We start from the raw sequence: 12,145 nt of genomic DNA on the forward strand, positions 1-12,145 counted from the left end.
ATGAATTTCTCTCTGGTTAAAAATGTGACTACTTGTTGAGAATGAGATGAAGATTAGAGGAATTGGGAAGTTTATGTAGGAAGTCATTGTTAAAGATTGCTTCAGTGTTCAAAGTATTTTGTTGTTTGTTTTCGTGAGACAGGGTCTATTTACATAGCTCTGGCTATCCTGAGACTTATTATGTAGATCATGCTGTCCTCAAACTCTCAGAATTTGGGGTGCTTCAGCCTCTGGAGCACGCTGGGATTAAAGGCTTGTACTTTTGTGCTTAGCAGAGTGTAGTCTTAACACATTTGGTGGTTACATAAAGTTCCGTGATCAGTTCACAGATTGCTGGTTTATACCCTTTTTGTTGTTGTTGTTGTTTATTTGTTGGTTTTTGAGAAAAGTCTCTTGTAGCCTAGACTGTACTTGAATTTTCTGAGTAGTCAACACTGTCCTTGAATCCCTGATCCTCCTGCCCCCGCTTCCCAAATTCTGGCATTACAAGCATGTACTATATATACCCAGCACCATATTTTCTTCCATTTATTTGACAACCCAAGCCCTGAAATATTTAGTACTAAAGTTTCTGTTTTATTTTATACTACTTTGAGGAATAGGAAAATGGCATAAGGTTGCTGTTTCTATTAAAGTTTCTTGGCAGATTTTGGAAGATAAGGTCATGTTAGGGTGAACTTGGCCTTTCTTACTGGGCTAGGCTTGATGGCTCTTGTGTTTTTGTGAATGTAGTCTTAATCCTTGAGTCTGTATTTGGTTTAAAATATCTCACTGATCTGAGCATAGATATTTGCAAAGTATTCTGCAAGTAGTTTTGTTTATTGATCTATTCACTCTAGGCTTTTCCCTGAAGAATATTTAATACCAAATAATTTCCTTTTGCTTGTATTTTCTGTTTTTCTTCAATATAAAGTATATTGAAATAACAATGATAGGTTTGTCATGTTAAATAGCTAAATAATAGAATAAATGAGAGTTAACTTTTAAAAATGAAAATCTAGAATCAGATATTATAGCAATTGCTAGTGATTTCTACACTTGAGAGTCTGATGCAGGAGGCACAGGTGTCCAAGAACAACCTGGGCTACAGAGTTAGACCTCCATCTGAAAAAACAAAGCAAAAAGTAAAAGAAAGTCCAAGTAGTTTCCAATTTAAAACAGAAGATAAAAGAAAAAGACCAAAGTAAAAAGCGACTGGGCACCACATCTTTATCTTTGGTGTTAACTGCTTTCATGACGTATATTCTGGATAGGTAGAATTATAGAATATTGTTCTAGTTTTCAGCTCCATATTCTAGAGACATAAATAGCCTTTTTTGTTCTGTGTGTGGATATTTTGCCTGTTTGTACATATGTGCACCATGTGTTTACTTGGTGTCCACAGAGGTCAGAAAGTGTCTGATCTCTTGGAACTGGATTTACAGATGACTATGAGCCACCATGTCAGTGTGGGAATTGAACCTGCTCCTCTGCAAGAGCAGTGAGTGCTCGTAACTGAGCCATCTCTACAACTCTTTAAGTAGTTTTGATAATGTAGCTTGTTATGCCTGATTCATGATAAAATGACTGGCTGGCTGCCCCTCCCCGTGAATTTAAAGAGATAAGCCTGTGTCTGTCTCCTAAGAACTGAAATTAAAAATTACTTGACCATATCTTTTGTCTTTACCTTTTTCTTTTCGTTAAAGACAGAGCCTCCTGTTGCCTAGTTGGGACTCTAACTCACCTTGTAGATAAGAATGGTCTTGAATACCCAGTCAGTTATAAAAGAAATTTTCCGGTGCTGGGATTACAGGCAGGTGCTACCGTGCTTGGCTTCAGAATTTTTTATGCTAGTAGCATTCAGTTTGACTGTGTACCCAATTTGTTTATCTGCTCGGGAGTTGTTGAAAATTGCTCTTGTTTTCAACAGAGTTGAAAACAAGTAGTTATTATATAGTTCAGGCTATAATGATAAAACTTCTGTGAGCATTTAAATAAAAGTTTATGTGTTGACATACTTTTTCATTTTCCTAAGGTAAATATCTAGAAGTGGAATTGCTCGGTCATATGGTGAGTATATGTTTACTTTTTAAGAAATCACAGAACATGTTTCCCAAAGTATCCACATAAGTTTGTATTCCAACTAGCAATGGTTTTTAGTTCTTTTTCAGTATTTTGAATGGTCAGGGCATGATTTTGTTTGCTTTCTATTTTCTGTTAAAGTGAATTTGTATGCTGTTTTAAGATTTACTTAGCTGTTTATTTACTTTTTTTGGTTTGGGGAGCAGTGTTAGAAAGATGGTTTAACAGCTCAGAGCACGGACTACTCTTGCAGAGGACATGGGTTGAATTCCAGCACCTACATGGCAACTTACAACCTTCTGTAACTCTAGTTGCAGGGGATCTGATACCTTCTTCTCCACAGGCACTAGGCACCCACATGGTGCACAAACACATATGCAGGTAAAATACTCCTACACAGAAATTTCAAAACTATTTAAGAGAGTCTGAATATAGGGTGTATATACCTAATGTATGTAGAAAACAGGGCAACTTTCAGGAGTGAGTTTTCTCCTTCTACCATGTGGGTTCCAGGAGTTTAAACTCAGGTCATCAGGCTTGGCAACAAATATCTTTACTTGCTAAGCCATCTTGCTCGCCCTGTGTCAGGATTTTAATTTGTGCTTCTCCAATGACTAATGATGTTACTGAATGTTTTTGTGTGCTTTTTTTCATTAGGTAGCTATTTAAATATTTTTGAGTCTTACACTACCCCATCCCTACCTGGTGTGGGAGGTCCTTCTGTCTGTGTTTTGCTTTTATTGGTTAATAAAGGAACTGCTTTGGGCCTATAGCAGAGCTATAGGGGAACTGAGCTAGGTGGGGAAAACTAAATGGAATGCTGGGAGAAAGGAGGTGTGGAGTTAAGGAGAGACGCCATGGAGCCACAGCTTGGCCCATTAGCTCTAGCTTCTTTATTGTGGTTTTTTTTCGAGGCAGGGTTTCTCTGTAGCTTTGGAGCCTGTCCTGGAACTCACTCTGTAGTCCAGGCTGGCCTCAAACTCACAGAGATTCGCCTGCCTCTGCCTCCTGAGTACTGGGATTAAAGACATGAGCCACCACCGCCCAGCAGTTCTAGCTACTTATTGGATCACTCTTACATCTTAATTTAATCCATCTCCATTAATTTGTGCATCACCACGAGGTTGTGGCCTACCAGCAAAGTTTCGGCATGTCTGTCTCTGGCAGCGGCTTCATGGCTTCTCTTGACTCTACCGCCCTTTCTCTCAGCATTCAGTTTAGTTTTTCCTGCCTTGCTAAGTTCTGCCTTGCTATATAGGTCCAAAGCAGTTTCTTCATTAATCAATGGTATTCATAGCATACAGAGGGGAAACCCACATCACTACATAGTGAATTCTAGGCCAGTCTGGGATACGTAGTCTCTAAACACGAGAAAATATGGGCTTATCTTACTAAAAATTTTCCCTATTTTTTTTTTAATATACAAGTTTCATAATTAAAACTCTGTTTTCAAGACAAGGTTCCTCTGTGTAACAGCCCTGGCTGTCCTGGAACTCACTCTGTTGAAAAGGTTCACCTTGAGCTTAGATACTTGCCTGCCTCTGTCTTCCAAAAGTGCATAATTATTGTTATTAAATTTACATCTGGTAAAATTTTTTAACTAATTTTGTATATGAAATGAGGGATAAAGTTTCTGTTTTATGGGAATATCTAGTGATTTCAGCTTTTATTGAAAAAAAAACTACACTTTATCATAGAATTCCTTTGAAGTTTTGTCATGTCAGGTGGTTATTATTGAGGATTGAATTCACATTCTGCTCTGTTGTTCTGTGTCTGAATTCCACCACTGCTACACCCAGTTGAGCTCATTGGTTCTCATTTAAGAGCTACTTCATTCCTTGGGGACACTTGGCAATGTCTAAAGACATTTTTTAATCTTCATAACTGGAGGTAGAAAAGTAGCCTGGAGGGAGGCTAGGGATGCTACATCGCCAGTTCACAAGAAAGCCCCTCAAAGAATTAGCAGTCCAAAATGTTAATAGTGCCAATTTTGAAAAATTGCTATACTTTTAGTTAAGCTTTAAAATCAAGAAGTTGTAAGTCCTTCAATTTTAGTCTTTTTCAAAATTGTCTTATTTGTTCTAGCTCTTTTGAGTTTCTCTGTGTAGCCTTGCCTGTCTTAGAACTTGCTCTATAGACCAGGCTGTCCTCGAATTCAGAAATCCTCCTGCCTCTCCTCCCAAGTGCTGGGGATTGAAGACATGCACCACCACCACCACCCAGCTGCTCTTTTGGGTTTTATATTTTAATTTAGTTTTTGAGATAGGGTCTCATATAGCCAAGGCTTCTCTTCAATTCACTGTGTAGCTGAGAATGACCCTGACTCCTGGCCTCCTGCCTCCACTTCCCAACTGAATGTTGGGACCACAGTTGTACTCCATCATACCTGGTCTGTGTGGTGCTGGGAGTTGAACCCACAGTTCTTGCATGGTAGATAAAGCACTTTATCAAGTGAGCACATTTTAGAAACAAGCGTGGTGTGGCACACCTATAATCCTGGTACTTGGGTAGTTGATTCAGGAAGGTCTAGGGCTCTAGGTCATCCTTGGCTATATAGTGAGTTTGAGGCTACCCTGGACTATGTAACACTGGTGGGGGTGGGAAGAGGTGGAGAAAGGAAAAGGAAAACAAGAGCAAGCTGACACAGTGTAGTGACTACTGCCTAAAATTCTAGAGCTTGGGAGGATAAGGCAAGAGGATTACTTCAAGGCCAGACTGGCTATAGAGTGAGACCCTGTCCTAAACAGACACCAGGGCAAGGCAATGGTAGTGCACACTTTTAATCACAGCAGTCAGGAGGCAGAAGCAGGCAGATCTCTGTGAGTTTGAGGCAAACCTGGTTTCCAAAGACCATGTCTCAAGCAAGCAAATGAAACAAAAAGATCATGCCCCAGGAGAAATTTTCATTTCATTGAACTAAAGACTGGGAGACAGAATATCAGGGACAAGGACAAATTTGCAATATCATTCTTGCAAATTTAAGGAAGTGGGACTCTTGTAACTGCTTCCTGTGTTGCAACATTTTCTCTATAGCATCCAGAGCTCCTTTTCTTCTCTGTCTAATTACCTGTACTTCCCCCTTGGAAACACAGTTCTTTATAGGCAATAGTCTATTTCCATATGTAAAGAGACTACTAGTAGGAAGGAGTAGGAAAGAAAATTAGTAGGAAGAGTATGCATTTTTTTTTTCAGGTCTGTCTTAGTTCATTTCATGTTGCTGTAACATACCTAAATACTTAATAAAAATTAAGAGATGTATGCTGGGCAGTGGTGGCACACGCCTTTAATCCCAGCACTCCAGAGGCAGAGGCAGGTGGATCTCTGTGAGTTCGAGACCGGCTTGGTCTACAGACTGAGTTCCAGGACAGCCAGGGTTATACAGAGGAACCTGTCTTGGAAAAACAAAACAAAACAAAAAAGTTTGAAATGTATTTAGGTCACAGCTTTGTAGCTACAAGTACAAAATCGAGTTGACCTTTGGATGAGGGGCTTCATCTGCAATCATACTGTAGTAGAATGGTAACATCAGGTCAGGGAAAAGGAAAGAGGGAGAGAGTGAAGATCTGAACACAGAGCAAGATAGGAAGGAAGGGATTTGGGGAGGACCAACAGTCATCTTTTTATAACAGTTCACTCACATAGGAATCAAGACCTAATTATATTTTGAGATGAGCAGTGATGTATTCATAAGATTTGAGCCTATAAATTATTCCTGAAAGTTTCCAGCCCTTAAACATTCTGCTCCTTCTTCACAGCGCCATACGAGGAACCATCTTCCAGCACATGAACATTTTGGGAACACAATATCATATCTAAACTATAGTAAAGTCCTATATATTAAAACTCAAAAACTTTTTGTGCTACCATGTCTGCAGTGCTGGGGTTACAGGTGCACACTACCATGTCTGCAGTGCTGGGGTTACAGGTGCACACTACCATGTCTGCAGTGCTGGGGTTACAGGTGCACACTACCATGCATCACTGTCTTTGCTCAATAGTGGTGCTTTTTTTTTTTTTTTTTTTTTTTTTTTTTTTTTGGTTTTTCGAGACAGGGTTTCTCTGCAGCTTTTTTAGAGCCTGTCCTGGAACTAGCTCTTGTAGACCAGGCTGGCCTCGAACTCACAGAGATCCGCCTGCCTCTGCCTCCCGAGTGCTGGGATTAAAGGCGTGCGCCACCACCGCCCAGCTAATAGTGGTGCTTTTAGCAAGGTTGGGAAACATTGAGATGAGTAATGAGAAGTGAAATACTGAGGAAGTTGAGTGGAGATTTGGAGATATACAATGCTGACCAATAAACAGTTCTAAACTAGGGTTTGGAAAAGAATGGAAAAGCCCAGGATAGCCATTGAGAATTTTAGTAGTCATCTATGTAGAGGTGGTAAGTGACCTGCAAAAGGGGAGTTTGCATTCTTCCACCCCCCCCCCCCCCCCCCCAACAAGGCTTAACTGTAGTTTTGGAGCCTGTCCTGGAACTACCTCTTGTAGACCTGGCTGGCCTCGAACTCACAGAGATCCACCTGCCTCTGCCTACCGAGTGCTGGGATTAAAGGCTTGAGCCACCACCACCCGGCTGGGAGTTTGCATTCTTAAGAAAATAGCATTTTGTTATCACTGTTACTGTAATAAATATCTGAGGCAAATCAACTTATGAGAAAAGTTTATTTTGGCTCATCGTTTTGGAAGTTTTACTTTATAGTTGATAGGCCCCATTGTTTTGGACCTGTAGTGGTGCTGTATACCATGACAGAAGCACTTAGCAGAGAAAGCCCATTTACTGTATAGTTGGGAACCCAGCCTTCATGGTTTGGCATTTCCAAAACCCATTTAAAGGCACACCTTGTTAGATCCTAAATATAAAAGTTTCTGCTACTTCCAAACAGGATTATTGGCTGAGCATCAAAACTTTTATTATTATTATTATTATTATTATTATTATTATTATTATTATTATTATTATTATTCAGGGTCTGTTTATGTAACCTTGGCTGTCCTGGAACTCACTGTGTAGATATGGCTGACCTCAAAAGAGATTCACCTACCTCTTCCTTCCAAGTGTGGGGATTAAAGGCATGTACCACTATGCCCAGCTAAGATCAAAGCTTTTAACATCTTTTAAAACCTTTAAGAGATAGTGTAGACTTTAGCAAACATCAGTCCCTTGGAGAATGCTATACTGAAAATAGGACTTGGAGCAACAAAAGTGAACTTGTTGCCTGTGTGATGTTTTAAGAAAACAATATTTATTCATTCAAGTGGTTTCAGGGATTAAATTTTATTTAATATGTAAGAAAGCAAAGTTCAAACTTACTAGTTGCCACTTGTTCATGATAGCTAGGCCAACTAGCTATCATTGTGCTGTCAGTATCAATTCTATCTATATGTATTCATGTTTGTCATTATTAAATGCTAGTTAACATAGCAATTTCCAATTCAGAGAAATCAGTATACAAACCTGGAAGAGAGATGCTTAGTGTTTTCTAACCAATAATTGTAATTAATAATGCATTAACTAGATTTTTAATTTTTTGTGTGTGGGTGTTTTAGCTGCATGTGTCTTGTGTACCACATGTGTTCAGTGCCCACAGAGGCCAGAAGAAGGCATTAGATTCCATGGAACTAGAGTTAAGAGATAGTAGTAAGCTGCCATGTGGGTGCTAGAAATCAAACCTGATTCCTCTAGAAAAGCCATTCGTGATCTTAACCACCTGGCTGCCTCTGTAACCCCTAAGTAGAAGAAATAGCTTAGGAGGATACTTTAAAAATTTAAAAAATACATAGTGCGTGCGTGTGTGTGTGTGTGTGTGTGTGTGTGTGTGTGTGTGTATGGAGGTTGGAAGACAACTTATTTGTAATTATTCAGCCACAGATAAGGCTGCGCTTCTGGGTTCTGCGCCAGGTAATTTCATTATGGGAGTCAGTTTTCTCCTATTGTTTGGAACCTGGGGGTTCAACACAGGTCATTAGGCTTTGATGGCAGTTGCTGGCCCATAATAAAAAGATACTTTTTATTATGACAGTAGAAGATCCTATGTATTCCCCATACTGTCATACTCCTGTAAAGGAGTATAGAAGGTAATGATTATTCTGCCTGCTAAGGGAGTGCAGTAGTTTGAATATTTGGGCTACTCTTATGGTTATTGTTAAAATATATTCAAGGTAAATTATATTTGAACTTGTAAACTTGTAAGGAGAGGAATGATCCATAGTTGAGAAGTATGGTGAGTAGATTTGAATCTCATTTTACTTTGAAACTGTAAGGTAGATATGACCTCATCTACTTCCCAGATGTCCTAGTCTCTAGTGGCACGATAAGCCCTTAGCTGATCTAACAGGTTATAGCTATTTGTACCTACTTTATAAAATCTTCTACTATGATGATCAAGGACAATGCAAAAGATGGGGAGTTGGAAACTATTTTCAGTAAGTGTGTGTGTGTGTGTGTGTGTGTGTGTGTGTGTGTGAGTGAGTGAGAGAGAGAGAGAGAGAGAGAGACAGACAGACAGACACAGAGACGGACACACACACACACACACCCCACACACCATGGAAGCCAGAAGGAGGGTGTCAGATCCCCTGGAGCTGGAGTTAGTGAAATTGTGAGCAACCCAATATGGATGCTGGAAACTGAACTTGGAAACCAAACAGATCCTTTGGAAGTGCAGCAAGTGCTCCTGTCACTGAGCCATCCTTCCAGTCCCCATTCATTGAGTTTTTGAAAATACATTAAAAACTGTTTGTGGCTCATTCCTATCATCCCAGCACTTAAGAGGCTGTGGCAGTATTTCCACATGTTCTAGGCCAGCCTGGGCTACAAAATAGGAGCTTATCCCAAACAATATATACAAGGTAAATTATATTTGAACTTTAATCATTATCTGTCTCTGGGTAGGGACAAGAAGCAAGCAAACTAACAAGAAACCTTGTTTCAAAGGGGGGATTTTTCCAGTGTAGGTGGTGTGTGATTAGAGGGGGAAAGTCACCTCAGTCATTGTGTATAGTAGTGCTCACAGAGAACTGGGAGACGAGAAACTAATAAGGCTGCTGGAGGCAGGGATTTTTGTTTGGCTTTTGTCAGTTTTCAGTACTACTGTATCCCCAGGTTCCAAAATAGTACTTGGCTATGATCAATATTCAGTAAATACATGTTGGTGGAAGTGCTTGTTGTTTTAAACTTAAAGATATATGCTTTAATAAAATAATTTTTACATCTAGCCAGTTGGAAATTTTATTTTCATTGCTTTATTTGTGATGTTATTGCAGCAAAAGCATATGAATATTAATAGCTAATCTTATAGTTATCTAATATTGCAAAGAGTAGACTTGGACGTGAACTTACAAGGTCTTCTTTTGTTAAATCTGTGTAGGAAAATGGAGAAATATATAAGGTATGTAATTTTAATTAATAATTTAAAAACTAGGACAACATAATTGGGTGCCCTCTTGAGAAAATGGAGAAAGGTATTTAACCCTAAATATAAAAGGACTAACCCCAAAAGTTTAAGACTTCTATGTGGGAAAGTGGGAGGGAAAATTGAGCACAACTAAGCCGCTCTTTGTTGATATCAGAAACGGGCCTGTCATTCACTTTGGCGTTGAAGCATGGCCTATCTCAGGGGGCAGGACGAGGACTTTTTTTTCCCCTCCCACAAGGGTTGGACAGTTTCTACCGGCTCAGAAAGCTCCGAGCAGTTTTTCAAGTTTCCCCTCCTTTTTCTCTCTGAAATTCATGGTGCATTTGCTCTGCTTTCAAAATGCGTTAAGGTCTGCTTTGTGACTGACTGCCTTGGAGCCAGCAGATAGTCGGACATGTATAATTCGCATTATGCAGGTCTTGTGAGTAAGTTAATTTTATTTTTTAAACTACTTAAAATTCAAATGATATTTAGAAAAACAGTAGCTTGGACTTAGGCATTTTATCACCTTCTACCTTTAAGCATTTTTAAAAAGCATTTTTAATTTAGCAAGAAAACCAAGCTCCATGCAGAAAAACCACTTTCTCAGCACCTGCGTTTTGAGTTTCTTTGGTTGTGTCTTTGTTACTTGGGCAGTTGCAGCACATCTGTTCAAGCCACTTGACCGGTTTTCTTGAGCATCTTTTTAGTTTTATTGAGAAGTATTTTAAATTGAGCTTGTCTGAGCTCGATTGCTTACGTCTGACACAGTCTCAAGTTTCCACTGAATGGTAACAAAGACTGTAGAGTGTTGTTGGTACTGCAGTGAGAGGCATGCTTCCTCAGACCAGGTAAGAGAGACCAGTTTGTTTCTCACAGCCTGGTGAGTTTTTACCGTGTTTGTATTTGTTAAGCAGCTGCCATGCTAAATAGAAAAGTAGCCAGGAACATGCTGATTTCAAGACGTCCTTGCTAGTTACAGATAGAAAAACTACACAGCATGGGGGTAGGGGATGGGGGAGGGGTAGAGTTAGCCTAGTTTATCCTCAGCTATTTATATAAATTAATTAAAATGCAGAAATAATTCTGGAATCTTTTTTTCATTCAAAAGTTAAAGAAGCAGTTGAAGATAATAGTCATTTAAAAGGTACTTCATGGTTATTCCTTGTGAAAGCAATTCTAGTGGTAGTTTTTACTTTCATTTTTTCCAGTAAATAAGATTTGCCTCTATTAAATATTTTTTGTTTATGAAAACTTTAAAATTTTCAGCAACGAAGTATGCTTCCTCAGAATCTCTAGAAATCAACCTGCACATGAAAAAAATTCAGCCATTGTAGTTATTTTTTCCCTTTTTTCCCCTAGTACAATTTTCTTTAAAGTATTTGTGCTTTGAAAATGTCAGCTGTATTCTAATGAAGCTCCAGCATTGTTTGCTCATAAAGGAGCCGGTGCATTCCACTGCTTGATGGTTTATTATGAGGCACAGTGTGAGAGTGGGTGGCACCATTTGGTGTCTGCCTCTTGGGGTAGTGACTGCCATTATGTTAGCTTTGGACTGGCAAAGAAAATATAGCATGCAAGATGCTATACAGAATCTGGGTGCTGTGAAGAAAATCTTATCCCTAAGCAATTCTTAGTGAGCCAGGAATGTGTTAACAGCTTGATTGAGTTGATCATTTCAAGTATACCCTTGAAGTCTGCATTGTGGTTACAATTTATAGTCAGTGAAACACATATCTTGTTGTTGATTTTTAACATCATTCTTTTTACTTTAATAAGAAGATAAATGTTTTTGTAAGCTATAATATTTTAATAGATATGGCAATGTTTTAAATAATGTATTTCAAATAAGTTTAAGGAAAAGAGTTTAAGGAACTTAGTATGGGTAGGGAGGGGGAGTTGGAGAGGGGCAGAGAGCCTTTCTTTCAGTTAGGAAAGCCCTGGTGAAGAAAAAAAAAGCAACAGATGTTTCTTCTGTTACAATTGAAGTTTCATTCAAAATTCAACAGTAGCTGGAATGAGGAGAGAGGGGTCATAAATCTGACCTAAATGGTGAATAAATAAAACAGCCGTTTATCATCTATAATTAAAATTCACCCTTTATATTCAGGATTTGAGAATCAGCATAACAAAAATGAGTATAAGTTTTTGTTAAAGAGGCTGTTTTAAAGAAACCTCAAAAATTTGTATAATGAAAATAGAGAAAGTTAATTTAGTGCATTTAAGTTACACAGGAAATAGATCATTAGATATAGATTAGATATAACTCTTAAAACCCAAAGTCAAATAAAATATATAGGAAATGCTTAGTTGCAGAAGATTGTAATTGCACAATAGGCACAAAGGCTTAAATTGAAACAGGAAACATCAGTTGTCCGTGTTGATAGGTCATTTATATAAGAAGCATGAGACTTTCTGAATGAAAAATGCGGGAGAAATGTTTTGAGTGTAATCGAAGCGAGAGTTGCAGTTTGTTTATGGGAAGAAAAATAAGCTGAGGTTGGTTGCTGATGACAAAAGGGTGATGTTTATTTGCTGAAGCAGGAAGGAAAACAATGCACGTAATGAAAGCAGTCATGTCCATTTTACAAGTTCTTTATCCATCAAATTAATTATAAGTAAAGTAGAAATCTTTCCTTTTGTAAGTAACGCAGGGAGTTTTGTGCTCTTGTGTGATTCTCATGTTACAGCTG

At 38.7% G+C, this 12,145-nt stretch overlaps 1 protein-coding gene across 7 annotated transcripts in view; it reads left to right on the plus strand.

Annotated features, from left to right (window-relative positions):
* Tfdp2 (transcription factor Dp-2) overlaps positions 1-12,145 on the plus strand; it is a 112,637-nt gene that overhangs the window by 37,025 nt on the left and 63,467 nt on the right. For 2 of the 7 annotated variants that reach the window (XM_038322728.1, XM_038322729.1), the window contains exon 2: positions 2,015-2,049. The exons of 2 other annotated variants lie outside the window; for them this stretch is intronic. Coding sequence is in view for 2 of the 5 variants with exons in the window: in XM_038322726.1 (XP_038178654.1) it covers positions 9,868-9,898 (31 nt within the window). In the remaining 3 variants the exon portion in view is untranslated. Of the gene's footprint in view, positions 1-2,014; positions 2,050-9,779; positions 9,899-10,284; positions 10,304-12,145 lie in introns of those variants that run through there. 3 more of the 7 variants (XM_038322726.1, XM_038322727.1, XM_038322730.1) reach the window with 3 other exon arrangements.

The sequence above is a fragment of the Arvicola amphibius genome, chromosome 3 (assembly GCF_903992535.2).
Source record: "Arvicola amphibius chromosome 3, mArvAmp1.2, whole genome shotgun sequence".
Lineage (NCBI taxonomy): Eukaryota > Metazoa > Chordata > Mammalia > Rodentia > Cricetidae > Arvicola > Arvicola amphibius.